Consider the following 25,553-nt stretch of genomic DNA (forward strand, 5'->3'; position numbering starts at 1 on the left):
GTATTGTCCGCAAATACAGAGATTGAACTATTTACCCCACCCTCCAGGTCGTTTATGAATAGATTAAAACAGGAATGGTCCCAGCACAGAACCCTGGGGTACCCCACTACCCACCCCTGACCATTCCGAGTACTCCCCATTTATCACCACCCTCTGAACTCGCCCTTGTAGCCAGTTTTCAATCCATGTACTCACCCTATGGTGCATGCCAACGGACCTTATTTTGTACAGTAAATAGTTATGGGGAACCGTGTCAAATGCTTTTGCAAAATCCAGATACACAACGTCTACGGGCCTTCCTTTATCTAGATGGCAACTCACCTCCTCATAGAAGGTTAGTAGATTGGTTTGGCAAGAACGATTCTTCATGAATCCATGCTGATTACTGCTAATGATAACGTTCTTATTACTAAAATCTTGTATATCATCCCTTATCATCCCCTCCAAGAGTTTACATACTATTGATGTTAGGCTAACTGGTCTGTAATTCCCAGGGATGTATTTTGGGCCCTTTTTAAATATTGGTGCTACATTGGCTTTTCTCCAATCAGCTGGTACCATTCCAGTCAGTAGACTGTCTGTAAAAATTAGGAACAACAGTCTGGCAATCACTTGACTGAGTTCCCCAAGTACCCTCGGATGCAAGCCATCTGGTCCCGGTGATTTATTAATGTTAAGTTTCTCAAGTCTAATTTTAATTCTGTCCTCTGTTAACCATGGAGGTGCTTCCTGTGTTGTGTCATGAGGATAAACACTGCAGTTTTGGTTACTGAAGCCCCCCGATTCACTCGTGAAGACTGAGGAGAAGAATAAATTCAATACCTTCGCCATCTCCCTATCCTTTGTAACCAGATGTCCTTCCTCATTCTTTATGGGGCCAATATGGTCTTTCCTCCCTTTTTTACTGTTTACATACTTAAAGAATTTCTTGGAATTTTTTTTGCTCTCCTCCCCTATGTGTCTTTCATGTTCTATCTTAGCCGTCCTAATTGCACCCTTACATTTATTGTTGCATTCTTTATAAAGTCTGAATGCTGATGATGATCCCTCAACCTTGTATTTTTTGAAGGCCTTCTCCTTTGCTTTTATATGCATTTTTACATTGGAGTTAAGCCATCCAGGGCTTTTGTTCGCTCTTTTAAATTTATTACCCAATGGGATACATTGGTTAATGCCCTTATTTAATATGCTCTTAAAGCAAACCAATCTCTCCTCCGTATTCTTTGGTTCTAATATTTTATCCCAATTTATGCCTTTTAGCAAGGTTTGTAGTTTAGGGAAGTTGGCTCTTTTGAAATTCAGTGTCTTTGTATTCCCTTTATGTTTCCTATTTGTGTGATTTATACTGAAACTAATTGACCTGTGATCGCTGTTACCTAAATTGCCCCGTATTTCCACATCCATGATCAGGTCTGTATTGTCGGTATACAAGTATAACTTTTTTTTCTGATGGGCCCAGGAAGATTTTGGAACAATTTACCAGACCCGCGTCTCACAAAGGTTGACTAAGGCAGAGGTGCACATTTAAGAACAGGCTTTACCAAGTTAAAAGTATAACTGCACTTTCAATAAAAATTACACAATTGTATGTCAATGCAGCATGTAAAAATGCTGGCATATATTGGGTTATCTTAACCCAAGACATATCCTATATCCGGCAACACGGCCTGACCCTGTGTTTGCATTCATCTTTTCCACTAATAAGCTGTTTTGTTCCTTGCCACCACTAGAGGGTACTGTTTGGGCACAGAAGACCAGCTTTGCAATGGATTCAATAAGTAATTTGTCTCCCGAGAGCAGATTTTTCAGGGAAGTACTAAAGGAGAAGTAGGCAATATTTCTGGAAGCAGGACTTTTTTTTAAAAAAAAGGTAACATGTCATACTGGTATATTTTCAGAGACTGCTGAGACAAGTACAAATATATAAATTTTATTAAAATGATCCATGCTGCTTTTAGAAGATTGAACACGCTTTTTTTTTTTAAGCAAAAAAAGTGTAATATAGGAGGCACACAGTGCTATAAATATACTTTTATTATATTTATGTGAAAACCACTAATGCGGCGTGAAAAGCCATCCAACAGCTGCACATTACAATTGCTTGCCATAAAAAAATTGCAAAATTTATACAAAAATAGCCAAAAAAATCCCAGGTTCAGCATGTGTTTTTTTCTGGTCATTAGTGTTTCTAGTCAGCATCAAGCTTTGTGTAAACGTTATATATGGCTGCTTTTTAGGTGTGTGAGTAATACTACACAAAAGCATAAAATGTATTTTGCAGTAGTAATCTCCAATTTTCTTCCATGTGGCAATCTTACAACTGCTCAAATAGACCTCAGTACACTTTATTTTGTATTATTTTGACATCCTACTAGAATTGAATACAGGTTTTAAATTTAACTGATACATATCATATATTTGTAGACACACCTCTGCACATAAAAGAATCTTCAAAGCTGCAACATGTACTTAATAGCAGTGATAAGCAACTGCGTCTGTCACTGATCAATTAACTTTGTCTGATGGTAGGCAAGGCCAAGTTGGAAAGATCTGTTGATTAAGTGTGGGCTAAAGCACCAGCACCCTGTCCGAAACCAAAGCCTTTTGGACCAAAGCACTTTGCGTAGCATCCTGGGGACAGGGAAAAATAAAGAATTAGTAAAGAATAGCTCTATTTACATCCAAAACAAACACACTGAGAAGCGATGTTCCCTGAGGTTTGCAAAGTCTTGTGACTTCTCATAACACCACTTTCACCCTCTGTCTCTGAGTGTTTTGCTGGACAAATGCCCCAAAGTTTACTAGACAGGTTAAGAATAATAATAAAAAAGGTAGCCAAAATCTGTAGAAGAATTATCTATTCTGCTACTTTCTCATCACCATGGTTAAAAACAACCATCGATTTTACCCCACTAAATCACTAGAAAGTCAAACAAATGTCCTGAGAACAAAAATGATAAAACTAAATCCTAGTAATGTATGGCCAGCTTAAGGCTGTCCATGGGAAATCCAATCAAGTAATGACCATTAGATACTCTGTCAATGATTCTTAACCCATCATGTGCGCCCTACAAACATATAATTATTACTTATCAGAAAGGACACTATGCTGTCAAACTATCTAGCAGGAAACAATCAAGCAAGTTTATAGACCCACCACCCTGGAATTGTGTGATTGGTTTCTTTATGTCATTAAAACTGAACTTTGCCCTAAAAAAAGGACTGCTTTATGTCCTCCCCCACTTCCTCTACTATATTTGGCACATTTAATTTTTTGAGGGGGGGGGGGGGGGGGGGAGTGGGCACCTAGTTTTGATAGGTACTCATTCCTGCAATCCGAGTGGAAGCCCACAGCCTTTTGGGCCACTCACAGGTTCCAGAAGGCGGCAAGATCTTTCACAAAATCACAGAGCAGAATCCAGCTGTAAAGCATCAAGGAGTCCCAGCCGGCTTCCCATAGTAAACGTGCCGGGGACCCGAAGAGTGGCAAAGAATTGGCTCAAGTGAGGACAGCGCTGGACAGGCAAGTGTCCTTTTATTAAAAAAAGTCAGCAGCTGCTGACTTACCTTTTTCTTTCTAGGGTGAAGAGCTTCTTTAATTATAGCTCACTACTTGCAATATGCACAAATAGTCATAGGATCCAACTTGTTGAGAATACCACCATTGGTAAAGTGTTATTAGTCTGGTAGTAACATTGTTAGCTCCATGCTAACTTTTTTTTTTCCAGTTTAATTGCTGCTTGCATTGCTTTTCATATCTGAGCTCTAACTACATTTTACCCTGCATTTCTCTGAATAGTCAAAGTATGAGCAGTCTGTGCAAGGGCCTTTTTCACAGTAACTTTTATTGTAATAAATTGAATTATGCGGTTTTAGAATGAATGATAAAGTGTACTTCTAAAGTCAAAAGGTTTTTTACCTTAATGTATTCTCTGCATTAAGGTAAAAAACCTTTTAAAGCAGCTCCCCCAACACTTACCCAAGTCCTCAGTCGATTCAGAGCTGTGCCCGTCTGCTGCAGCTCTTCTTTTCTACTCACTGAAGACTCAGAGCAACAGGAGAAATTGGCTCCTGCTGCTGTCAGTCAAATCCTGTAAGGAGGGAGCAGGAGACCAGGCCAAGCCACACTGTGTGTGTCTATGGACACCGCTTACTGAGGAAGCATTCAGAAGAGGAGCGGAGTGTGACGGCAGGGATCCCTAGAAGAGGAGGTAAGAGAGCGCTCTATGCAATATCCTTGCACAGAGCAGGCAAGTATAACATTTTTTTTATTTTCTGGAAAAAAAAAAAAAAACACTGGAGCCTCTTTGCTATCTGAATATTTTTGATTTCCAAATCGTAATAGCCTACTGGGTATCTGTCTTATTGCCATGTTGTCTCCTTAGCCTGAAATTCTCTCTCTCTCTCACCCTCTCTAAAAAAGTGTATTCAATACATTAACAGTGGAAATAAGATATATAATTGGTATTTATTTACCTTTGCAGAATATCTCTCCATCCTTATCTGCCAGTGTAGTGGATTCCAAACCTTTCCCGCATTTAGCGCAACGAAAGCAAGCCTTGTGCCAAGACTAAAAGACAAATGAAGAATATAATCAGGCTTAATTATAAAATAATCACTACTGTATGTACACATAAATGAGCAATCATATACTTCAGGGCATATAATGTCCATAATGTTGCGTTAGGGAGTTTAGTGCCAAATTCCTGTCACCTTGCAACACTTTAAGATAGTTTTGACACATGCAACAAATCTAAATAATTCTTATTTGTGACACTATTCTAATATGTCACTATGGCTGCAACAAATTAATCAAGAAATATTGCCATTTTGGAGTTAAAGTGGAACTTTAGTCAGAAAATTAAGTCCTGATAGATCACTTCATTCTGGCCCCTTTTGCAGGTATAGCTACTTAAAACATAAAATAAAAAATAAGTGCCTATACTATTAAAGTGGTTGTAAACTCTCCCCCGCAACTTTGTCCCATGTAAATCAGCATAAAAAACCCTAATGAACACTGCTTGTAGATATCTCCTTACCTGCTTAGTATTGTTGTAATCCTTTATGTTCTTTAGAATGATGTCACTGAGCATGCCAAGATCTCCCCTGATTTACGGCACACTCTGTGTACTTATCTATTATCAGGACTTCCTACCACACACCACTGCAATCCCAGGAGACTTCATAATCACTCAGAGCCTCCTCCTACACCCCATGTGACATCACATGGAATGTAAACCAGGGCATCGGACAGGATTACTGCAGTCTTATCAGCTGAAGCTGATAAGACTGACACAGGCAAACACTAGATTATCAGCACAAGTAAATACTATGAAATAAAACAAGTCAGCTATTAGCAGTGAAGCAGGGTTGCCATAGAAAGGTTGGATTGAGAAGGAGGCTTGGTTAACAGTACAGGAAGTGCTCAATGTAAATACATTCCACTGTGGACTCAGAAAACAATACTTAAGATGGCACTGACTGACGAATTGCGTAATACCTTCCAACTCCCTACCAAAATGTTTTTCCGCTATTTGCAGCTGAGACACGCAATTCAGGCTCAATTCCCTTCAGAAATTCAACTACAGTCACATATGGTGGAGCGCTTCCTTATTTCCAAACATGTGGACCGTATCCTTTCCTCTTTGTACCTCCGGGTGTCCCTGGGAACTGATAACCAGGGGACTAGGCAATTTAACAAATGGAAGCTGGCTGTGCCCTCCCTGACGGATGACGACTGGGAAGAGGGAGTCCAACAATATATTCCTTTAATGATATCCGCCAGGGACAGGTACATCCAATTAAAATTCCTTCACCAGGCATACTACACACCAACGGCTTGCTAAAATGTATCCCTCTCACTCTGATAGGTGCCCAAAATGCAATACGGATATAGGTACTTTCTTACATGTGGTGTGGTCGTGCCCCCTTCTTCAACAGTTCTGGAGGGAGGTGGTGCATTACATCAATTTAATTGGGAACCTGACACTTACACTGGATCCCCGAGTCCTTCTCTTGGGGATCTGTGATACCCTTATCGCAAACACCCATAAGAGGCTATTCGTTTTCTACGCTCTATTCTATGCAAGGAAAACCATTTTATTTAAATGGAAACAGACAGACCCCCCAACAGTGGGACAGTGGAAAACACTTATTGATAAGACCCTCCCTCTATATAAGCTCACATTTATGAGCCGGATATGTCCCAAAAAGTTTGAAAAAATTTGGGGTGCATGGGTTTCTAGATGAATGGCCACTGATGCGGATCCCCCCCGGGAGAACTTGCTGAACTTATACACCACCAGTTCGGTTAAGAAATATTTAGAATACACTTAAAATTACCACTAAAATTTACCTTTTTTCTTTGAGGAGGAGGTATTGCTCCTAAAATATAACTTTGCAGTGATATGAATACTTGTAACTAAGATGTGAACTGATGTGCCTTGCTTCTTGATGTAATACTGGAGACTATTTGTCCCTTTTTTTTTTTCTCTTCCCCTTTTTTATATTTTTATGTATATGTATGGATATATGTATATTTATATATATATATTTGTGAATGTACTTCTTTTTTATGTTTGTACTGAAACTTTTCTCCGTTGGAGATAAATAAAAACGTAACTGTTAAAAAAAAAAAAAAAAAAAAAAAAAAAGATGGCACTGACTAACCCCTGGAAACAAGTTTTTTGAAGTTTCTTTAAACAGTAAGTAATATGCGATTTGGGCTGGATTACATTGGCTATAGTTTGATAATTACATATTATAATGGAATAAATGAAAATCAGCATCAGCGTGGGAGAGTTTATTTCCTCTTTAAAACCCAGTAAAGCCCTGTCTGACCCTGCTCTGCACAGCCTCAGTTATCCTGCATTCTCTGCACTGTGCCGATAATCAGCGAGTAGGATAGTGCCATATGTAAATTTTCTGTTGGTCTTCCTCTCAACTGAGCAAAGACATACAATCAACGCTGGAAATTCACAAATTGTAATTACAGAAAGTGACGTATCATTTTTGAGACTAAAGAGAGGATATGGATCACATGTGCCGCACCATGGCAACTACAGATCAGACAGAGGGTAAGATGGCAGCTTCCTTGGCTGTAAAAGGATAAAAGGGTTGTGTTCTGGTTTATATAATGTTCGTGGGAACTTATCTGAGAGGCAGAAATTGGTCATTGCTCATGGAACCCCTGGTTCCAAGAAACTTTGATGTATAGTATATTCCAACAGTAGATGTAAAACAGCAACATTGCGGTTTTTCTAGTAAGAGCGTGCTAATTTCAGTAAAACAGATATCAGTGCAACTAAATAGAAAGTCCACAGCACATGGTTGAGGATTTGAAGGTTATGATAAATATACAGTATCTCACAAAAGTGAGTACACCCCTCACATTTTTGTAAATCTTTTTATTATACCTTTTCATATGACAACACTGAAGAAATGGCACTTTGCCACAATGTAAAGTAGTGAGTGTACAGCTTGTATAACAGTGTAAATTTGCTGTCCCCTCAAAATAACTCAACACACAGCCATTCATGTCTAAACTGCTGGCATCAAAAGTGAGTGCACCCCCAAGTGTAAATGTCCAAATTGGGCCCAAAGTGTCAATATTTTGTGTGGCCACCATTATTTTCCAGCACTACCTTAACCCTCTTGGGCATGCATTCACCAGAAATCAAACCACAAAAACTATGCGCTTAGGACATAAAGCAGAAAAAGGGGAAAAAAGGGGGGGGGGGGGGGGGGGAGAAGATAAGATAGAGGGGGGGAGGGGGGAGAGATGGGAGAAAAGAAGAAGAATAGAAGGTATGCTGCCTCCCCAAGTTAAGCCCTCAAAGAGAACTCACATGTAATGAATAGTTAATGGGGGTATGGCGCTCCCTTGTGGGCTGTACAAAATTCAATGACATGAACAGTGACTATGTTGAATAAATAAATAGTGATCCAAACCCAAACGGTGAGAGCTGTGAAATTCTTAATGGGTGAGACTCATATTAAATCATAAAAACTTTGTGGAAGTATAGGTATACGTGTTGGCGAACCTTAGCTTATTGCACATACCTCCATATTAGGATAGTGAGAAAAAAAAAAAAAAAAAAGAGAAAACTACTAAAGTGCTGCTGCTAAGCAGCTAATTAAAATACCAACTTCTATATATACAAAATTCGTGGCGTGTGTATGTATACCAGTGCAAAAACGAGCATATGACAGTGCAATGTATGTAATATGACAGTGCAATACTGCACCTACATATACATTTGACCGTACACTCCAACTTATAAATCTGCAATACAATGCAGTATAGTGCAATCGAGTCCAACAAGACTCTAAATGACCAGTGCAAAAACAAGTGTATAACAATACAATATATGTATGTAATATGACAGTGCAATCCCACACATACGTGTATATGTAACCCACAATCCAACTTATAAATGTTCAATAAAGTGCAATATGTGCAGTCAAGTCCAGCAAGACTCTAGATGACGTCAAAATTTCAAATTAGGCAAAAAAGAGAAAGAAAGAGTCTGTCTCAAATAGTGCATTCCAATTTTGAATGGTAGCAAAAAAAGTTCCAACAGCTTAGTGACTTTTGGTGCCCACAGAGGTAGATCCGTGACTTCTGTGCTCCCCTTTGGCTCCCCACTCACCAGCTTCCACTACCCCTGCAGGGGTGATAGGCAATCTAGGATCCCAGAACCGTCCTCTTATTCGGTGTCCCGTGGTGCTGCGGTGGAATGGCCTCTCTCCCAGGAGTTCCGGATTACCACTTCATACGTTATCCAGGATGGGGGTCAGCAACTAAGCCCTCAAGAAAAGAGATGCCACCTCATAGTGTAGTATGATAAAAATCTTTAATACCATAAAACCATAAAAAAAATATAAAAAAAATATAAAAAAACTCCCCTCTCGGGGAAAAACACACAGCGTACTACACTATGGGTGAAGCCGAGAGCCAGGAAGTATGTCCCGCAGCGTGCGGCGTGCGGTTCAGCTGCGTTCCAGGCTCTCTCGCTCCGTACCCGGAAATGACGTAAGTGCGTAGCCCCGCCTACTATGGGTGAAGCCGAGAGCCAGGAAGTATGTCCCGCGGCGTGCGGTTCAGCTGCGTTCCAGGCTCTCTCGCTCCGTACCCGGAAATGACGTAAGTGCGTAGCCCCGCCTTACGCGTTTCGTCATCGACGTTTTCAAAGGCGGCGCCATCTTACTACACCTCACAGGTTATAAGGCAGGCGGACATGCTGGATCCTCCCCTATCCCATCCCTGCAGGGATTTTGATTGGATTTTCAATCCCGTGGCTCCCCCTCCCATACGTCCCCATTGGGTGGTGCCCAAATCAGATCCCTGTGGGCATATGTCGAGGTGTTTACTATTTAATGCTGACCCACACATCTCCGCTGACCTTTTACATAAATTGGCAGACTCATTTCACATAAAGCAATGTAAACATCAAGCATCTTGTATGATATAGGTTAGGATTAAATAAAAATCATCTTTACTTCTACACCAGGTAAGTATATCGTATAGACACAGCCCGCAGTGGTGGATAACGGTAATGCATGTCTTCCACCTTGCAAACTCAGTGTCTATCTTGTAAAAGTGGATGAAATAGAGTGTCACCCCAAGTACCATTCAGAATCCACCCTATTGCGGGTGCAGAACCAGGATGTTGGGTATATTTTACTATCTGTATACATTTCATCCTCCGATCTCCACATTACAAAAAACAGGAAACTTAAAAAATAACAGAAAATGTATAGAAAAAAATACAATAAATGTATAAATGAATAAAAAACTAAGTAGGCTTATATCATCTGAGACTTGGGACCAATACCTAGTATGTTTAGTACCACCCGGGTCCCTCATGGAAATTATAATTGAAATTATATACCCAAAGAGCATTTCCAACTTTAAGGTGCTCCTTCACGTGATTAATACCCACGTGCATTAGCCTCCCTGTGTTATCTTAGGTGGTGTATTCTCTCACTCCCACCCAGATACTGCTTAGTATACTATTCCACTGTGGTGTCCAAATCCCAGGCCCCTCATCTCATTCTAGAGAACTAAAAAACCGGAAGGATTGGGGTGCATGATAACGACCCAAGATGTGGGATATATTTAAAACAAGAAACATATACATGGAATCCCCATATACGATATTTACTGAAAAAGGAAGGATAACATGGAGGGAATGACTCAGGGCTCATACAAGTACATGGGAACAGTATCCTGTTGCATACAGAATACACCTAATACCACAAACCTAGTATGGCATGCACCTGTACCCCATATTCGTGGGGTGTGTGATTATGTACAGCCTGTATGACAACCCCATAAACCTTATATCTACTATATTTCTATCACTATCCCCTACTTAGCCATTGTTCCATAGCACATATATACAAAGGCGACAGAATAGTTAGTAACATAGTTTCTTGTTGCTATAGTCCTCTCTTAGTTTTATTGAACAACTGACAGGTGCAGGCGGAGAACCTGTGCCAAAGAGGACACAGGGGAACTATCTCCTACTATGAGTGGATTTACGGATTAGCTATAAAACAGTTGAGGTCTATGTCCAGATTTAACCCTTTGGGGGCAATAGACCCCAACCGATATATCCACTCTGTCTCATTCCTGGAGACTAATGTTTCTTTGTTGCCCCCTCTCCAGTGGGTTTTCACCTGATCAATACCATAAAAAATAAGGCCACTGGGATCTTTTTGATGGAACTCGGCAAAGTGCCGTGATAGATGATGCTTCGGAAACCCTTTAATATTTTTGATATGTTCCCGTATCCTGACATAGAGTGGGCGGGTGGTTCTCCCCACGTACTGTAGATGGCAGGGGCACTCAATGATGTAGGTGACATGAGGGCTGTGACAGGTTATCAACTCCTTAATCTGATATTCTTTATGGTCTACAGTTGACTTGAACTTTTCCTTTTTTCCTAGGTTGGGGTTTGCTAACTCTACATGGTAGACATTTGCGGCATCTGAAGAACCCTTTCATATTGGGTATAATTTGAGTATGCTTGGGGGGGTCAATAACATTATGTACAAGATGGTTACGAAGGGTAGGTGCTTTCCTGTACACAAACTTCGGTTTGGTGGGGAGGATTTTTGCTAATACTCGGTCCTCTTTCAGGATGGGCCAGTATTTCTTAATGATCCGTTCAACATCCTTGTATTGGTTGTTGAACCCTGTAATGAAGGTCATCTCCATCTGGTCATTCCTGGCCCTGATGTTCTTCTGAAGTAGTTGGTTCCTGTCCATGTTCTTGATCTCCTGTTTCAATTTATTCAGATTTTCTTGTGGATATCCTTTCTCCTGGAACCGCTCAATCAAGACATCTGCCTGGACCTCAAAGTCCTCCAATGTATTGCAGTTTCTCCTTATCCTTAGTAGTTGGCCTTTTGGAATGTTGGATTTCCACTTCGGATGGTGACAGCTTGAGGTGGGTATATACCCGTTACGATCTGTGCTTTTAAAGAAAGTACGGGTATTAAGGGAATCACCTGCTTTGAAGATTTCCAAATCCAAGTAGTCAATCGCATGCAGGTTCCATTTACCCGTAAACGTGATGCCGTACCTATTTCCGTTCAGCCCTTCAAGGAATTTCTCAAAGCTGTCCGTGGTGCCATCCCATAAGATGATTAAATCATCAATATACCTACGATACATTTTAATTTGAGGGATATTTTTGTTGTAAATATATTCCTCCTCCCACATGTTCATGAACAGGTTTGCAACGCTTGGTGCATATCGTGCCCCCATTGCGACACCTTTGGTTTGTACAAAATATTCCTTGTTGTACCAAAAGTAGTTGCACTCCATTGCCATTTTCAGGCCTTCCATAATGTAATTGATCTGTCCCTGTCTCATTCCTGTGTTCTCAAATAGAGCCTTTTCTACTGCAAGCAATCCATCTGGTTGCTCAATGCTTGTGTACAGTGAATTGACATCTATTGTTGCCAATACCCAATTTTCTGTACCTTTTATACTTTGGAGTTCTTCGATGAGTTGTAAACTATCCCGCAGATATGATTTCCCTTGCTGTACCAGAGGTTTCAGATATTTATCCAGATATTCCCCTAATCTGGAGAAGATTGAATTTATGCCACTGATAATAGGTCTTCCAGGTGGTTTGTTCAGTCTTTTGTGAATCTTTGGTATGTAATATATCACAGGGGTCTTTGTAGAGTTAGAGTATAAATATTCCGCTTCTCTAGCATTCAGAATCCCCATAGCCTTTCCTTTAGTGATGTACTTCTTTAGTTGTTTCTCATATTTTCTCTTTGGATTTGTTCTGAGTCTTTTATATGTGTTTTCCACATTTAGTAGGTTGCCCATCTCTTCTTGGTAGTCTTTTTTGTCCAAGATGACCAGTCCACCTCCTTTGTCGGCCGGCCTTATAACTACCTCATGCCGTTTCCCTAAATCTTTGATGGTCCTCCAGATATTTTTCCTCTTTCTTTCCTTCCTTTTCAGATTTCTTAAGTCCTCTTCTACCATTTTCTTAAATGCAGTCAAACATTGACTTCCTGGGGTTTTAGGGTTGTAGATAGAGTTATTCTTCAAGTTAGTTTGGGTATATTCTGGAGTATCCTTGATACTGGTTTCTGTGTTTATGGCAAAGTGTTTTTTCAAATTAAGTTTCCTCATGAATTTTTGGAGATCAATATAGGCCTCGAATTTATCCAGGGCCTTGTCCGGTGCAAATTTTAGGCCCAGATCGAGCACCTGTAGTTCTTCCGCTGTAAATGTTACACTGCTTAAGTTATAGATCCCTTTTCCTAGTACACCCTTCTTCTTTTTCTTCCTGCCTCCTCTGCATCCTCTTGTCTGCCTCTTCTTGCCGGGTTTATTCGCATCTCTTCTATATTTCTTCTCTGACCATGTTCTTGTTCGTGGTTGGGGTTCCTCCTCTCCCCATACCCTCGGTTTATGGTTGGGGTTCGTTCTTCTCCAGTTCCCCATTGGTCCTCTCTCTGTATATAGCCTCTGTTGGTATTCCTTCCCCTCCATCCATATGCCCTGTAAGGAGGGCGGGTCTTCCATCTTCCTGGAGGTCTGTTTCTCTGTCCTCCGTGAAAATCCCTCTCCTCCCTAAAGTCACTTCTATAGGGGGGGTGGGATTCATGTTGATATCTTAGGGGTGAGAACCTATTGTGTGTAGGTACACCATATCTCACATTACTTGGTGTCCTGTATTCATGGGGTCTTTGATGGCTGACCCTTCTGTGGTTAGGTCTATCTGGATCCCTATTAAAAGGTCTAGATCTGCTACGGTTCCCACCGTTGGGACGCTCTGGGGATGGGAATTGTGAATAGTCACCCATCCAGTCCATCGTCCGGTCCCCAGGGGGTTCCTCTGGACTCTCATCAGTACTGATGTCATCCACATCCTCATTTTGATCTCTCATGTTGGATTGCCACTTGTATACTTTCCCATTCCTATAATCAAGGACATCCCTCTTATATTTCTTTTGTTTTTTTGCTTGGATCTCCCCATCATATTTTTTGATGATTTCCTGGAGTTCCTTTTCTTTGTCCTTGTATTCCCTTTGGTTAGAGAAGGGTACTAGCATATTTTTAATCTCTGTAATATTAGCTTCTATGCCCCTTAGTTTAAATTGTCTTCTCTTAACAATGTTCCGAAGCAGCTCCCCCTCACATTTATTGAAGAGAGAGTACCAGTCACCCATAAGGTCTCCATCATCAATGTTATCATTTGGATGTAAGTCCCACCTAAGTCTCCTAGGGGTCATTTTCTCCCTGATGTACATATCTAAGGTGGCAATGTCCCACCATACTCTCAGCTGCTTTTCCATAGCATGTCTAAGCTGCCTCATAAGGCTATGCATATCCTGCGTGTTGGAGACCTTATGGGTGACTGGTACTCTCTCTTCAATAAATGTGAGGGGGAGCTGCTTCGGAACATTGTTAAGAGAAGACAATTTAAACTAAGGGGCATAGAAGCTAATATTACAGAGATTAAAAATATGCTAGTACCCTTCTCTAACCAAAGGGAATACAAGGACAAAGAAAAGGAACTCCAGGAAATCATCAAAAAATATGATGGGGAGATCCAAGCAAAAAAACAAAAGAAATATAAGAGGGATGTCCTTGATTATAGGAATGGGAAAGTATACAAGTGGCAATCCAACATGAGAGATCAAAATGAGGATGTGGATGACATCAGTACTGATGAGAGTCCAGAGGAACCCCCTGGGGACCGGACGATGGACTGGATGGGTGACTATTCACAATTCCCATCCCCAGAGCGTCCCAACGGTGGGAACCGTAGCAGATCTAGACCTTTTAATAGGGATCCAGATAGACCTAACCACAGAAGGGTCAGCCATCAAAGACCCCATGAATACAGGACACCAAGTAATGTGAGATATGGTGTACCTACACACAATAGGTTCTCACCCCTAAGATATCAACATGAATCCCACCCCCCCTATAGAAGTGACTTTAGGGAGGAGAGGGATTTTCACGGAGGACAGAGAAACAGACCTCCAGGAAGATGGAAGACCCGCCCTCCTTACAGGGCATATGGATGGAGGGGAAGGAATACCAACAGAGGCTATATACAGAGAGAGGACCAATGGGGAACTGGAGAAGAACGAACCCCAACCATAAACCGAGGGTATGGGGAGAGGAGGAACCCCAACCACGAACAAGAACATGGTCAGAGAAGAAATATAGAAGAGATGCGAATAAACCCGGCAAGAAGAGGCAGACAAGAGGATGCAGAGGAGGCAGGAAGAAAAAGAAGAAGGGTGTACTAGGAAAAGGGATCTATAACTTAAGCAGTGTAACATTTACAGCGGAAGAACTACAGGTGCTCGATCTGGGCCTAAAATTTGCACCGGACAAGGCCCTGGATAAATTCGAGGCCTATATTGATCTCCAAAAATTCATGAGGAAACTTAATTTGAAAAAACACTTTGCCATAAACACAGAAACCAGTATCAAGGATACTCCAGAATATACCCAAACTAACTTGAAGAATAACTCTATCTACAACCCTAAAACCCCAGGAAGTCAATGTTTGACTGCATTTAAGAAAATGGTAGAAGAGGACTTAAGAAATCTGAAAAGGAAGGAAAGAAAGAGGAAAAATATCTGGAGGACCATCAAAGATTTAGGGAAACGGCATGAGGTAGTTATAAGGCCGGCCGACAAAGGAGGTGGACTGGTCATCTTGGACAAAAAAGACTACCAAGAAGAGATGGGCAACCTACTAAATGTGGAAAACACATATAAAAGACTCAGAACAAATCCAAAGAGAAAATATGAGAAACAACTAAAGAAGTACATCACTAAAGGAAAGGCTATGGGGATTCTGAATGCTAGAGAAGCGGAATATTTATACTCTAACTCTACAAAGACCCCTGTGATATATTACATACCAAAGATTCACAAAAGACTGAACAAACCACCTGGAAGACCTATTATCAGTGGCATAAATTCAATCTTCTCCAGATTAGGGGAATATCTGGATAAATATCTGAAACCTCTGGTACAGCAAGGGAAATCATATCTGCGGGATAGTTTACAACTCATCGAAGAACTCCAAAGTATAAAAGGTACAGAAAATTGGGTATTGGCAACAATAGATGTCAATTCACTGTACACAAGCATTGAGCAACCAGATGGATTGCTTGCAGTAGAAAAGGCTCTATTTGAGAACACAGGAATGAGACAGGGACAGATCAATTACATTATGGAAGGCCTGAAAATGGCAATGGAGTGCAACTACTTTTGGTACAACAAGGAATATTTTGTACAAACCAAAGGTGTCGCAATGGGGGCACGATATGCACCAAGCGTTGCAAACCTGTTCATGAATATGTGGGAGGAGGAATATATTTACAACAAAAATATCCCTCAAATTAAAATGTATCGTAGGTATATTGATGATTTAATCATCTTATGGGATGGCACCACGGACAGCTTTGAGAAATTCCTTGAAGGGCTGAACGGAAATAGGTACGGCATCACGTTTACGGGTAAATGGAACCTGCATGCGATTGACTACTTGGATTTGGAAATCTTCAAAGCAGGTGATTCCCTTAATACCCGTACTTTCTTTAAAAGCACAGATCGTAACGGGTATATACCCACCTCAAGCTGTTACCATCCGAAGTGGAAATCCAACATTCCAAAAGGCCAACTACTAAGGATAAGGAGAAACTGCAATACATTGGAGGACTTTGAGGTCCAGGCAGATGTCTTGATTGAGCGGTTCCAGGAGAAAGGATATCCACAAGAAAATCTGAATAAATTGAAACAGGAGATCAAGAACATGGACAGGAACCAACTACTTCAGAAGAACATCAGGGCCAGGAATGACCAGATGGAGATGACCTTCATTACAGGGTTCAACAACCAATACAAGGATGTTGAACGGATCATTAAGAAATACTGGCCCATCCTGAAAGAGGACCGAGTATTAGCAAAAATCCTCCCCACCAAACCGAAGTTTGTGTACAGGAAAGCACCTACCCTTCGTAACCATCTTGTACATAATGTTATTGACCCCCCCAAGCATACTCAAATTATACCCAATATGAAAGGGTTCTTCAGATGCCGCAAATGTCTACCATGTAGAGTTAGCAAACCCCAACCTAGGAAAAAGGAAAAGTTCAAGTCAACTGTAGACCATAAAGAATATCAGATTAAGGAGTTGATAACCTGTCACAGCACTCATGTCACCTACATCATTGAGTGCCCCTGCCATCTACAGTACGTGGGGAGAACCACCCGCCCACTCTATGTCAGGATACGGGAACATATCAAAAATATTAAAAAAGGGTTTCCGAAGCATCATCTATCACGGCACTTTGCCGAGTTCCATCAAAAAGATCCCAGTGGCCTTATTTTTTATGGTATTGATCAGGTGAAAACCCACTGGAGAGGGGGCAACAAAGAAACATTAGTCTCCAGGAATGAGACAGAGTGGATATATCGGTTGGGGTCTATTGCCCCCAAAGGGTTAAATCTGGACATAGACCTCAACTGTTTTATAGCTAATCCGTAAATCCACTCATAGTAGGAGATAGTTCCCCTGTGTCCTCTTTGGCACAGGTTCTCCGCCTGCACCTGTCAGTTGTTCAATAAAACTAAGAGAGGACTATAGCAACAAGAAACTATGTTACTAACTATTCTGTCGCCTTTGTATATATGTGCTATGGAACAATGGCTAAGTAGGGGATAGTGATAGAAATATAGTAGATATAAGGTTTATGGGGTTGTCATACAGGCTGTACATAATCACACACCCCACGAATATGGGGTACAGGTGCATGCCATACTAGGTTTGTGGTATTAGGTGTATTCTGTATGCAACAGGATACTGTTCCCATGTACTTGTATGAGCCCTGAGTCATTCCCTCCATGTTATCCTTCCTTTTTCAGTAAATATCGTATATGGGGATTCCATGTATATGTTTCTTGTTTTAAATATATCCCACATCTTGGGTCGTTATCATGCACCCCAATCCTTCCGGTTTTTTAGTTCTCTAGAATGAGATGAGGGGCCTGGGATTTGGACACCACAGTGGAATAGTATACTAAGCAGTATCTGGGTGGGAGTGAGAGAATACACCACCTAAGATAACACAGGGAGGCTAATGCACGTGGGTATTAATCACGTGAAGGAGCACCTTAAAGTTGGAAATGCTCTTTGGGTATATAATTTCAATTATAATTTCCATGAGGGACCCGGGTGGTACTAAACATACTAGGTATTGGTCCCAAGTCTCAGATGATATAAGCCTACTTAGTTTTTTATTCATTTATACATTTATTGTATTTTTTTCTATACATTTTCTGTTATTTTTTAAGTTTCCTGTTTTTTGTAATGTGGAGATCGGAGGATGAAATGTATACAGATAGTAAAATATACCCAACATCCTGGTTCTGCACCCGCAATAGGGTGGATTCTGAATGGTACTTGGGGTGACACTCTATTTCATCCACTTTTACAAGATAGACACTGAGTTTGCAAGGTGGAAGACATGCATTACCGTTATCCACCACTGCGGGCTGTGTCTATACGATATACTTACCTGGTGTAGAAGTAAAGATGATTTTTATTTAATCCTAACCTATATCATACAAGATGCTTGATGTTTACATTGCTTTATGTGAAATGAGTCTGCCAATTTATGTAAAAGGTCAGCGGAGATGTGTGGGTCAGCATTAAATAGTAAACACCTCGACATATGCCCACAGGGATCTGATTTGGGCACCGCCCAATGGGGACGTATGGGAGGGGGAGCCACGGGATTGAAAATCCAATCAAAATCCCTGCAGGGATGGGATAGGGGAGGATCCAGCATGTCCGCCTGCCTTATAACCTGTGAGGTGTAGTAAGATGGCGCCGCCTTTGAAAACGTCGATGACGAAACGCGTAAGGCGGGGCTACGCACTTACGTCATTTCCGGGTACGGAGCGAGAGAGCCTGGAACGCAGCTGAACCGCACGCCGCGGGACATACTTCCTGGCTCTCGGCTTCACCCATAGTAGGCGGGGCTACGCACTTACGTCATTTCTGGGTACGGAGCGAGAGAGCCTGGAACGCAGCTGAACCGCACGCCGCACGCTGCGGGACATACTTCCTGGCTCTCGGCTTCACCCATAGTGTAGTACGCTGTGCGTTTTTCCCCGAGAGGGGAGTTTTTTTATATTTTTTTATATTTTTTTTATGGTTTTATGGTATTAAAGATTTTTATCATACTACACTATGAGGTGGCATCTCTTTTCTTGAGGGCTTAGTTGCTGACCCCCATCCTGGATAACGTATGAAGTGGTAATCCGGAACTCCTGGGAGAGAGGCCATTCCACCGCAGCACCACGGGACACCGAATAAGAGGACGGTTCTGGGATCCTAGATTGCCTATCACCCCTGCAGGGGTAGTGGAAGCTGGTGAGTGGGGAGCCAAAGGGGAGCACAGAAGTCACGGATCTACCTCTGTGGGCACCAAAAGTCACTAAGCTGTTGGAACTTTTTTTGCTACCATTCAAAATTGGAATGCACTATTTGAGACAGACTCTTTCTTTCTCTTTTTTGCCTAATTTGAAATTTTGACGTCATCTAGAGTCTTGCTGGACTTGACTGCACATATTGCACTTTATTGAACATTTATAAGTTGGATTGTGGGTTACATATACACGTATGTGTGGGATTGCACTGTCATATTACATACATATATTGTATTGTTATACACTTGTTTTTGCACTGGTCATTTAGAGTCTTGTTGGACTCGATTGCACTATACTGCATTGTATTGCAGATTTATAAGTTGGAGTGTACGGTCAAATGTATATGTAGGTGCAGTATTGCACTGTCATATTACATACATTGCACTGTCATATGCTCGTTTTTGCACTGGTATACATACACACGCCACGAATTTTGTATATATAGAAGTTGGTATTTTAATTAGCTGCTTAGCAGCAGCACTTTAGTAGTTTTCTCTTTTTTTTTTTTTTTCTCACTATCCTAATATGGAGGTATGTGCAATAAGCTAAGGTTCGCCAACACGTATACCTATACTTCCACAAAGTTTTTATGATTTAATAGGAGTCTCACCCATTAAGAATTTCACAGCTCTCACCGTTTGGGTTTGGATCACTATTTATTTATTCAACATAGTCACTGTTCATGTCATTGAATTTTGTACAGCCCACAAGGGAGCGCCATACCCCCATTAACTATGCATTCACCAGAGCTTCACAGGTTGCCACTGGACTCCTCCATGATGACATCACGGAGCTGGTGGATGTTAGAAACATTGCGTTCCTCCACCTTCTGTTTGAGGATGCCCCACAGATGCTCAATAGGGTTTAGGTCTGTAGACATGCTTGGACAGTCCATCACCTGTACCCTCAGCTTCTTTAGCAAGGCAGTGATCATTTTGGAGGTGTATTTGGGGTCGTTATGTTGGAATACTGCCCTGTGACCCAGTCCCTGAAGGGAGGGGATCATGCTCTGCATCAGTATGTCACAGTACATGTTGGCATTCATGGTTCCCTCAATGAACTGTAGCTCCCCAGTGCCGGCACCACTCATGCAGCCCCAGACCATGACACTCCCACCACCATGCTTGACTGTAGGCAAGACACACTTGTCTTTGTACTCCTCACCTGGTTGCCACCACACACGCTTAACACCATCTGAACCAAATAAGTTTATCTTGGTCTCATCAGACCACAGGACATGGTTTCAGTAATCCATGTCCTTAGTCTGCTTGTCTTCAGCAAACTGTTTACGGGCTAACTTGTAGATCATCTTTAGAAGAGGCTAGAAGAGGCTTCCTTCTGGAATGACAGCCATGCAGACCAATATGATGCAGCGTGTGGTGTATGGTCTGAGCACTGACAGGCTGACCCCCCACCTTTTCAACCTCTGCAGCAATGCTGGCAGCACTAATAATGTCTATTTTCCAAAGACAACCTCTGGATATGACGCTGAGCACGTGCACTCAACTTCTTTCATCGACCATGGTGAGGCCTGTTCTGAGTGGAACCTGTCCTGTTAAACCACTGTATGGTCTTGGCCACCATGCTATAGCTCAGTTTCAGGGTATTGGCAATCTTCTTATAGCCTAGGCCATTTTTATGTAGAGCAGCAATTCTTTTTTTCAGATCCTCCGAGAGTTCTTTACCATGAGAGCCATGTTGAACTTCCAGTGACCAGTATGAGAGAGTGAGAGCGATACCAAATTTAACACCTGCTCCCCATTCACACCTGAGACCTTGTAACACTAATAAGTCACATGACACCTCAGAGGAAAAATGGCTAATTGGGCCCAATTTGGACATTTAAACTTAGGGGTGTAATCAATTTTGTTGCCAGCAGTTTGGACATTAATGGCTGTGTGTTGATTTTGAGGGGACAGCAAATTTACACTATTATACAAGCTATACACTATTTTACATTGTAGCAAAATGTCATTTCTTCAGTGTGGTCATATGAAAAGATATAATAAAATATTCACAAAAATGCGAAGGGTGTACTCACTTTTGTGAGATACTGTAATCAGCTGTAAGGGCAAACCTTTGGAGGAGCTCTGGCTACTCCAACATCCAAACAATTGCAGTCATTTTAGTGCTAGGATAGCACATTTGTATTGTAAGTTTCTCTCCATTTGTATCATTAATACATTTGGTTACACTATGATGGACCCTCTTTTTGTTTCATATGACACCCTTGAGGGTTGCTGGTGGTTATCATCTGTCATAGGAGATAAACAAGTTTGTAATACAAGCACATGAAGATTGGTTTCTTGATTGAACATTTTAATTTGGGGAGTTTATTTCCATTGGGGTGTATGCACAGATTTGTGGTGAATCGGAGGCGTTTATGCATTACACACTGGATTCGGAGCATGGAAGGATTTTACTTTATGTATTAAAAGATGGGGAAAACAATGAAGATGGTTTCCTCAACATTTCAGCAAATGTTTGTTGTACTACATTATATGCACACTAAGCATTTTTGGGGAGCCGAAGGGATATATTTGCACATTCTTGTTATATATTTCCACAGTGGGTATATTTGAAACATTTATAGTGTTGTCTATTGGGGGATACACAAGCATTAGAGAGGAGTCTGGACATTCATTCACCGCCTTGCAGCACACATAAACAAAGGTTTAGGATGCTGGTGACGTCAATGGCTTTATATAGACTCATGATCAATGACATTAAGCTGATTGGCCTGAAAAAAGCACAACTTTAAAGTTCACATAGAGTTTGGAGGACACCAGAGCTCATCTCTAATCAGCAGCAGCCTAATTGCTCTAGATATTCCACCAATTATACAAAAACAAAAATAAACAAATACTAAATCAGCTGGCGCTCGCTTCTTCTCTTAGATAAAATGTTCACATTGAACAACAAGGTCTGGAATCAGTATTCTACTTGTAGTTTACTGCGCTGACTTCACAGCTAGAGCCATTCGAGCAATGCAAGCATAATGGACAGCAGTACCGTGGCTGTCAATTGTGTCAGGGGCCAGGGCATAGTCAACTAATAACTATGTTTCTGCACATTGGACTTTAAGATTTGTCTACTACCCTGCTTTTTCAATACACCTACTGATGTGCAGGGACTGACAAGTACTTTTAACTATTGCAGCCCCAGATCTTACGGTTATCTTACGTGAACATCTCTAGGTCTAAGACTGAGAGCTTTTGACTTGAGAGATGGGGAGTACTGATTTCAGGACATTGTAATTCATTGTGAACATTTATCTAAGGCCTTGTTTACTTTTGCATTTCCAACTCAAGAGCACTCCATGTTCGGATTGCTCTTCAAAGGGCATTTGACCGCCTGTTTTAACCCCTTAAACACCACGCCAGTGCATCACAACTACAAGCGATTGGGCTGCATTCATTTAGTTGGTGGGGATCATTTTTGCACAAATGTAAAAGAGGCCCTAAGAGGGAGCGAGGGCCAACTAATTTATTTTTTGTTTAGATATAAATGCAACCTCAAGATAAAAGGATAGTTTATGGTGAGTGGTATGCCTGTAAAAGATCCATCATCTTTACCTATCTGTGCCCCAGTCAGTGGCACAATGACAGGTTTGTGGTACCACTGGATAAAAGCCACAAGAAGTCCAAAGCCAATCTGCAGGTAAACAAGTACTGCTTCGATCCAGTGGTAAGGCAAAGCTGTCATTGTGCTACTCACTGGAGCAAGACAAGCGCATCTTTTCAGGCATACCATTGTTCATATATAGTCCTTTATCTGTTGTACTGGAATAAACAAGGTTTTTATTACAGGAGAAATATGGTGGCCACTAGCAATAATCACGCTCTTCTCCCAGCGGGGACAGCTTCCCACTGGGAGAACATGTAAGCTCTGCAGGAGGGATTCCCCTGTCAACACCATCTGTGTTGATGGGACAAGCAAATACATTTCTTTGCTTGCAGGAAAGAAATTTGCTCTGTTTATGGCTGGCCTAATGTACATTTTTCTGACAGATATAGGAATCTGTTACATGTACTGTCATTTCCTGTACAAAGAGGAGACACCCTTCTAGTGTATGATCTGCTCATTATAAATATTAGGACATACTTACATTTCCTGCACCGATCACCTTTTCAGCAGCATACACAGTCTTTGAGCAGCGAGGACACACATCAGCACCTCCCGCTTTCTGTGCGAACTTGGAAGCATTTGGGTTGTTTGTAGGCTGATGTTTTGCAGACCTGTGTAAAGCAGTTTAGATGTGTAGTTACCAAAAGTTAAAAAAAATAAATGTAAAATTTCACATTGTCGATGTATTTTTCTTTAAAGTCCAAATCACTACGGTATGATTTGATTTTCTCAATATATATAGCCCATATTTAAAGCAGTATTAAACCCAAGAGCAAAACAAAACATTATATTGCAGCTTATCAATTTTTAAGGCCCATACACACGCTTTGATCAAATCTTACCTAGTACGATGTTTTCGACATTTGACTTTTTCACCGGACAAAAGCTGGATATGCAGACTAACATTTTTGTCGGATGTGAACTCAACGTCTGATTTTCCCTTTTTTTTTTTTTCTTTTTTTTTTTTTTTTTTTTTTTTTTTTTTTAGGAAGGGCAAAACTACGCATGCTCAGAAACAAAAGAATACATATGAAACTATTCAACGCGTTACGTCACTTCTGACGTTGTATTCTGCCAAACGAAAATTCTCATATGGTTAGTAACTTCTTCACTTTCGACATGAGACTAGCATGCCACAAAAATCGGACGTTCTGTCATACGAAAATCAAAGCGCGTGTACAAGGCTTTAGATGTGATGACTGTATTACTTTTCTTAAGGCTTTCTTTCCTTAACTGTCACCATGTGATCCAGCCAGTATGTCTGTTTTTCAACAGAACAAGCAACCTTAAGCCTATGTAGCAAGGTCTCCAGCCTGGTCCAGTTTAATGGAGGACCTCCGAAGCCAAGTACAAAGAAGGGCAACAAAGCTAATAAAGGGTCTGGAGGTCTGGAGGATATTAGTTATGAGGAAAGGTTGCGAGCACTGAACTTATTCTCTCTGGAGAAGAGATGCTTGAGAGGGGATATGATTTCAATTTACAAATACTGTACTATTGACCCCACAATAGGGATAAAGCTTTTTCGCAGAAGAGAGTTTAACAAGACTCGTGGCCACTCATTAAAATAAGAAAAGAGGTTTACCCTTAAACTACGAAGAGGGTTCTTTACTATAAGAGCTGCAAGGATGTGGAATTCCCTTCCACAGGCGGTTATCTCAGCGGGGGGGGCATTGATAGTTTCAAGAAACTATTAGATAAGCATTTGAACGACCGCAACATACAGGGATATACAAGATAATACTGACATATAATCACACACATAGGTTGTGTCTTTTTCAACCTCACCTACTATATGTAAACTAGAAGTATTGAGATAAACCATTTATCACTGACAGGGGTGCTTACAATGATCAGCTTTTATTTATATAAAATGATTTAAACTCTGTTTCTGTAACTGCTGGAGTTTGGCTTCAATTTGTTGGTGTATCCAAATCTGCCAGTGCATCTAACACTCCCCTCCTCCTAGACTGACAATGCTGCCCAAGGTCTGTGCTCCAGAGTAGGGGCACCATTACAGGAGGTGTGTTACTGGCCATATCATCAGATGCAAACAGAGGCAAAAAAAGCCTTGGTGAGCTGCCATAAACATTTTTGGGTTTGGGTTTAATACCGATTCAAGAAATGAAAACATGACTCAATATCAGCAAATATCGAAATAAACAAACAAACATACTCTTCAGGCTTGATTCCCAGGCTTTCACCCCGGTCCATACTTAGAGTGCCTGCACCCTGTCCAAATCCATATCCTTTAGGCCCGTGTTTCTTCCCATAGCATGACTTGCAGTAGATCTCATTCCCATGAATCGCAACTGTGGTACTATCCAGATTTTTCTTGCATACCACTGCAGAAAAAAAAAAAGGAATTGGGAATTAAAAATTGTACAATTAAATTACAATAAAAGTATTCCACAAAATCAAAGGCTCTCCCTGTTGGGGTGGGGGGGGGGGGGGGGGCTGAGGAACAGGAACAAAATGGGGAGAAACAGGATCTTTATTTTTTTGGGGGTAACAAACGCTTTAAAACATCCCTCATCCACACCACACGGATTTACACATTTTAGAAGTAATTTGCCTTTTAATTGAGATTATAATTGGGATTGTCTGAAAATAACATTGGGCCTCAAATTAGAACTTGATTAAGCCTAGATTCACATTAATGCGGTGTGGGAAACCCTGTACCGCATTCAAGTCGCACTGCCCTTGTGATCCGCAGCGGGTGTCAGTGCAATCTTAACACAACCCAAAACTCAGGTCGCAAACGCAATGAGTTTGCTGGCACTGGATTGCATGGCACAAAAGTACCATGCAATACAGTTGCAGTGCAGTTCCAAAATGAATGGGTTTAAATCGCACCATTTTGAATTGCATGTAAATTGAACAGGAATGTGGTGCAGTTCACATGCGTTTCATAGTGTGAACCAAGGCT

At 41.2% G+C, this 25,553-nt stretch overlaps 1 protein-coding gene across 1 annotated transcript in view; it reads right to left on the reverse strand.

Annotated features, from left to right (window-relative positions):
• Window positions 1-2,016: 2,016 nt before the first annotated feature.
• Window positions 2,017-25,553, reverse strand: part of CSRP1 (cysteine and glycine rich protein 1) — a 55,582-nt gene continuing 32,045 nt past the window's right edge. Inside the window, exons 3-6 of the mRNA XM_073615981.1 lie at window positions 24,801-24,969; window positions 23,109-23,238; window positions 4,477-4,570; window positions 2,017-2,631 (exon numbers count right to left, since the gene is read on the reverse strand). Of these exons, the coding sequence (XP_073472082.1) occupies window positions 2,558-2,631; window positions 4,477-4,570; window positions 23,109-23,238; window positions 24,801-24,969 (467 nt within the window). The 3' untranslated portion in view covers window positions 2,017-2,557. The remainder of the gene's footprint in view (window positions 2,632-4,476; window positions 4,571-23,108; window positions 23,239-24,800; window positions 24,970-25,553) is intronic.

The sequence above is a fragment of the Aquarana catesbeiana genome, linkage group LG02 (assembly GCF_042186555.1).
Source record: "Aquarana catesbeiana isolate 2022-GZ linkage group LG02, ASM4218655v1, whole genome shotgun sequence".
NCBI lineage: Eukaryota > Metazoa > Chordata > Amphibia > Anura > Ranidae > Aquarana > Aquarana catesbeiana.